The 6,000-nt window shown below is 49.0% G+C and overlaps 1 protein-coding gene across 1 annotated transcript in view; it reads right to left on the reverse strand.

Annotated features, from left to right (window-relative positions):
• Positions 1–4,593, reverse strand: part of DGKK (diacylglycerol kinase kappa) — a 52,316-nt gene extending 47,723 nt beyond the window's left edge. Inside the window, exon 1 of the mRNA XM_056859208.1 lies at positions 4,411–4,593. Within this exon, the coding sequence (XP_056715186.1) occupies positions 4,411–4,593 (183 nt within the window). The remainder of the gene's footprint in view (positions 1–4,410) is intronic.
• Between the last annotated feature and the right edge of the window lie 1,407 nt (positions 4,594–6,000).

Consider the following 6,000-nt stretch of genomic DNA (forward strand, 5'->3'; position numbering starts at 1 on the left):
TCTCTTACTCCTAATTTTGATATAGTTTGGCTCTTTGATTATACAGGGCTCCTGGCCCCTTTCTACACATTTCCTTCCGTTTTGTCTGCAGATAAGATTCTTTATACATTCCAGCATCTTTATTTTATCATATTTAAATATTAATAAATATGAAGCAATCCAGAAAACTTTTTCATGCTTAAGAATGTTCCTTAAACACACACACAAAATGAACAAACTACGGCTGGAATAGAGAATGATTTTTTTACACTGAAAGAACAGAGAGATTGCAAAATGAATGGTTTTAATTAGCTGTGGAAGCCACTGGGGAGAGAGACCCACATTCGCCCCACTGTTTTATCTGATAGAAGTGACAAGGATTAAGCTTTAAAGCCATCTTTCAAATTACCGAGGCAGGATAGTATTTGCTTGAGAATTCTTAAAAACGCACATATGGAAATGCTGATCTTTCACTAAAAAGATGCAACTTGTTAAAATCAGCCTCCAACCCAAAGAACTGGAAGACAGACAAAACATCAACTGTTTCTTAAAAGAAATTCAGGGTTGGGATGGGGAACTAGAAAGGTACAGGCTCATTAGCCCTTACATATTTCCTGATAAAGGGGGTGGACAGATATTACTAAAGCTAGAACTGTTAAACATATCAGTAAACAAGCCTTGCAGTGGAAAAAGCAACATGGATTTTCCAAGGGGAAGGCCTGCCGCACCAACCTCCAATAATTCTTTGAGAGAAGGCACTCATAAATAGATCTCAAAAGCATTAAATACCCAGACTTCCAAAAAGCTTTTAAATGAGTCCCTCACTAAAGGTTCCTTTGCTGTGACAATGGATTTCTAATTTTTTTTTTTAAGGACACAGGTATTTGGAAGACCACCACAATTCTCACAATGGAGGAAAACAAGCGCTGGAAAACTCGAATTCGTACTGGGCCCAGAACTATTTAATTTTTTGTAAGTGATCTAGAGTTATGATGGGTGAGTTAAGAAGTAGCTAAATTTTTTGAGGAGATTAACCTATCTAGGAAGGTGAACTCCAAAACTGACTGAAATCTCTCCAAACGAAGTGAATGAGCAACACACACACACCCCCGGCAAATTAACCATTCCTGATGCTGGGCAAACAGGTGCTTTGTAATTATTACTTTATTGATTTGTTTTAGTGATGAACTTTACTTATAAAAAAAAGCTCTTATGCTGAGACAGGGATCTCCATTTAAAAAATTAATAATGCTCAATGCACATAAGTAGCAAAAAAAAAGGTCCAATACATGTAGATGCTCTAGGCATTATCATCAGATTAACCGCAATTTGTGACATGCTCCATCACAATGCCGTTCCTTGGCTATCTAACAACTGTCTCAAGCCATTTCATTCCCCCTTCTAAGCAAGATCCCCACAAATCAATGCCACCCCACATTCACAAGCAGGAGCCACTGCTGAAGAATCCTCCAGGGCCAGAAAAGCCCGTTCCAATTTTCACTGCCACTTGGTGCAAATGTTTGAACACGGAGGAATTATGAAGCAGCCTTTACCCAATTTACTCCTTACAGCGCACCCCAGAAACCGGCTCTCCTTTGTTAGTCAGCCTTTTTTTTTTTTTTTTTGGGGAGACATTATGCAGAGACAGGAAGAAGGGCCCTTCTAAAGACAGATTGTCCTGCCGCGTTTTGGTTCAGGGGCCCTGCTCCTCACAGACTGTATGGAGAAAGGGAGGTCTACAAAGACCTTTCTTGACTCTTCAAGATGATCTGCTGTGGTGTTAAGAAGGACACAGGTTTGCTAAACTTTTTTGGGGAAAGAGTGCATATATCATAAAGCCAAAGGCCTCAGGTACCTCACCACAAGGCAGAGACTGATACTCTACACTAAGGAATCCTCAGGCTCGATGCAAATACAACACTTGTTTTCCAAGTGGCATCATCATGCAATTCTTAGGAGTCTGCCTTTCCTAACAAGCATACTACCAAATCTTGTTCTTTGCCATGCTAGAAGAATAAAATCCATCATGTAGAGGGAAGAAATTCTGGGGAATTAAATGGTTGGGCAGGGGAAGAAAAACTGCCTTAGCCTCACCTGGGAGCAAAACTGCCCTCCCTTTCAACTGAAGCCTGCCACTATTGGGAACAGCAAGGGGGCCACCCTGCCCTTAGTTCAGAGACTGCACACAATTTGAAACAAACCAGCACCCTATATAAAGGAGCTACTACGGATGGCTCCCAATGTGAACAGGACACCCTCAGGGAAAACGACAAGCCTAAAATGCTATTAGGAGATTAAAAGGGAGCTCAGCGTTCCAACTCCCTGTGCCTCTTCCTTGGCCAGCTTTCCTGGCATCTTTCATGGTAACTCCCTCCACCCCAAGCCACTCCTTTGCAGCATGCTTTAGCGAAGCCCAGTTTTTACATCCTCATCTGTCAAATTGCAGCAAGCTGTGCTCCCATCCACACACAGAAATGCTCAGATCTGTTTGTCCAAACTGAGCCCCCAAAGCGCACCAGTTCCTTAGCTGCTGTAGTCATCACTTCAGGGATAGAATAGGACACACCAGCTTCCCCAGAATGGAACACCCTCCTGGCTTGTCACCGTTGCATGCCCTGAAGGGTGGAATTTGACGCTCTTGTCATTGTCCACCCAACGAGCAAAAGTGCAGATGCTGGTTTTTGCACGCACAAACATCTAATCATTTGTCAATAATGCCAGCCGACTCAAGGCTGCTGTGAACAGCTGGGGATGGATTTCAGAGCACACTCATCAGCTAATTTTTGTAATAGCTCAGAATTGATTTTCCCCCTATTGTCTCCAAGAAACAATAAAACATCTTCCTCCGATTGCTTTTATTTCGATCGTATCTCTGGCTCATGCATGCTTCTTGAGCATCTTAAAACAATTCTCCGTGGCTCCTGCAGTCTTCTCTCCTATGAAGAACGTGCAGGTAAGAGTTCAGCTGCCCTGGCTAGCAAGGGATCATTCCAATCTATTTTCTTCACAAGGAATACTCACAAAATAACTCCCTTTCTGACAAAGGGAGCTTTGACTCTCGAAAGCTTATACTCCGGAAATCTTCTTGGGCTCTAAGGTGCTACTGGATTCGAACCTAGCTGTTCCACAAAACAACATTAGTTTTAGATCACAAAATCCAGGGAGGTTCTGCAGGAAAGATTCAAAAGCTCAAGCAGACAGGAATTTAACTTTCAGCACATGGATTGTGCTTGCAAACTCTCACCTTGAATTTGCCTTATGATGCATCACCACGTTTCATAAGTATCATTATATGTCAAAATCAGCCTTAGACCCAGCTCAAATGGCTACTGTTTTTTTTTTTTTTTAATTTGGAGGAAGACCTTACTGGACCGGACCCCTCCATTTAAAACTTTAACAGCAATGAAGACAACAGTAAAATCTTGAAGAAGTTTGTTGCCAGAGCGCATGGTTACAGGTTTTGTGGCGGAGTCTATTTAGTGACTCAGAATCATTTAGGGGGTAAAAAGAGCTAATGCAGACCTGCAAGTGTGATCACACAAGGCTGAGAAGTCACAGAGAAGCCACAGTGACCCGTTCGTTCCTGAGACATCAACATTTGGGAGGCTGAATTCTAAGACTTTGTTGAAGTGAGTACTTTGCTAGGAAATGGCGACCGGGGCTCCATGATCAGTCAAGTGCAGCTAAATGAATCAAACCCCAAGCAAGACTCACCGAAAGGATATGGGGAACTGCTCTATGAATCCAGAATAAGGCTATCTGCCCTTTCAGGCACACAAGCAAAGACCAACCTGTCCGAATCCATTCTTGGGTTTCTTTGCCCAAGAGAATGCCTCCAACACTGGCCAGTTCTGGATACTTGCAGAGAAACACCGGGGGGGGGGGCTGTTGAGGGATTCTCTGCACAGGAGAACATCTCAGCCCTCTTTATTAGTTGGAGTTTGTTCAGCTCGAATAGGATGAACATGGCTTATCAGCCAATATTTGCAAAGAATTTGCATTTCAGGAGATTTATTGCAGTCTCCCACAGGAGGGCCGTTCACCTGTTCTTCACATTACCCTCATCCACTAGGCAGGAAGCTCTCTGGGGCAAGTTCAAGATAGCGGCCCTGAAGCACAAGAGCAGCAATAAATAAATAAATAAATAAAACCCACCACAGGGAGAATTTTGCACATGGACAGCAGCTTCCGAGGAAAGCAGGTAGCAGGAAAATGGCCTCGCTGAGCGATTCAACACCAGCTGTCTCACAGGTACTACCATCAAGGTTCAAATCCTGGTCGATTTTGCTAAGCAGAAGAGAATGTGATCCAAGCTGGCTGATCCCCCACCCCCAGCAGGCAGCAAAGTGGCCGGAGAAGAATGCAACAGCTCTGTTCACCCCCCCCCCCCCAAAAAAAAAAAACCCTTGGACCCAGCATCCTTTCCTTTACCTTGGTCCTCATCTGGCCAGAGGTGGACACCTTGCGGATGAGCTTGTGAGAGGCGCCGTCCTGCTCCCCTTCGCTATCCGAGGACTCTTCTCCCGGCGTCAGGCGGTCCAGATCCAGGGAGGAGACCGACTCCCGGCCCTTGCGCAAGAACAGCTCCCCCGGGGGAGCCAGCTTCTCAGCCATCTTCAGCAGGAGGAAGGGCTGCCGTCCAAGGGCCACGCTCCTACAGGGGACGGAGGAGAGCCCTTGAGGCGGGCTCAGGCCGGCGGGCGGGGGGGGGGAGAGGAGGGGGCGGAGCCTCGCAGCCTCAAGAGGGAGGGGCAGGGCTGAGACCCTCCGAGGCAGCCTCCCCTCTCCAACGGATGGATCCCCCCCACGCACACACAACACCACCCCCCTCTCCCCCTGCGTAAGAGCCCTGGGCCGATGATACTGCCTGCGCGGCAGCTCCAGCGCTGCCCACTCCGGCTCCCACGGCGGGTGCGAGGGGGGGAGGAGCCGCTTTGCTCCCGGAGCCCCCCCCCCAGACCCCCCGGCCTGCTTGCTTGGAAGAGGGCTCGGGCGGAAAGGGGGCATCTCCGGCGCGCAACTGGCACTGGAGCCGGCGAACAGGTGGTTGCTGGCCGGCCTGGCGCCGCTCCGGCTCGCCGGCCCTTTCCACCACCACCCCACCCCGGGCTCCCTCCTGCCTCCACCTACCTGCCTCGCGGCCGTCCAGGAGCGCAGCGAGGCTGCCTCGCGCCGCCTCTCCGGGCTCCGTCTCCTGCAGCGCCGCGGGGGAGCGCGCGCGCCCGTCCGCCGGCCCGCGCTCGGCGCAGCGCAACGCAGCGCGGGCGAGGAGGGCGGCCCAGCAGCAGCCCAGCTGCACGTGTTGCTCCCTCCGTCCCCCTGGGGAGCCGCGAGCGCTTCGGCCGGCCGGGCGAGGAGGCGCCGCGCGCGCAGCCGCCCCCGGCAGCACTGCAGTGTCGCCTCCCCCCCCACCCAAAAAAAAACCCCCTCTTCCCCGCCCCCTCCCCAGAACTGAGTCAGTCCCTAGTGCGGCGAGGAGCGCCAGCTGCCTTCTGAGAAAGACGCCCGGCTGGTGTGTTTTTTTTAAAATCCGAATTAATGACTATTAATGGCGATGGATTGATCCGCATTAATGAATTCGGATTAGTCCGTATTCATCATCCTGCCGCCCACAAAACAATCACGTTATAGAGGTAGAAAAGAGCAAGGGTCCAGTAGCACCTTAAAGACTAACAAAAATATTTTCTGGTAGGGTAGGAGCTTTCGTGAGCTACAGCTCACGAAATATTTCTGTTAGTCTTTAAGGTGCTACTGGACTCTTGTAGCTTTGAGTGTGCCTGCCAGTGCATCTGATGAAGTGAGCCGTGGCTCACGAAAGCTCCTACCCTGCCAGAAAATATTTCTGTTAGTCTTTCAGGTGCTACTGGACTCTTGCCCTTTTCTACTACTGCAGACAGACTAACACAGCTACCCATACGTTATAGATGTGAACGTGCATGGGGGAGGGGGGGTCTGGCTCTGAGTGCGGCGTGGGGTGTGTGTGCCCCCTCTCCCTTCTTGTGGGGCCACCAGACACCACCT

This window comes from Euleptes europaea, chromosome 13, assembly GCF_029931775.1.
Source record: "Euleptes europaea isolate rEulEur1 chromosome 13, rEulEur1.hap1, whole genome shotgun sequence".
NCBI classification, from domain to species: domain Eukaryota; kingdom Metazoa; phylum Chordata; class Lepidosauria; order Squamata; family Sphaerodactylidae; genus Euleptes; species Euleptes europaea.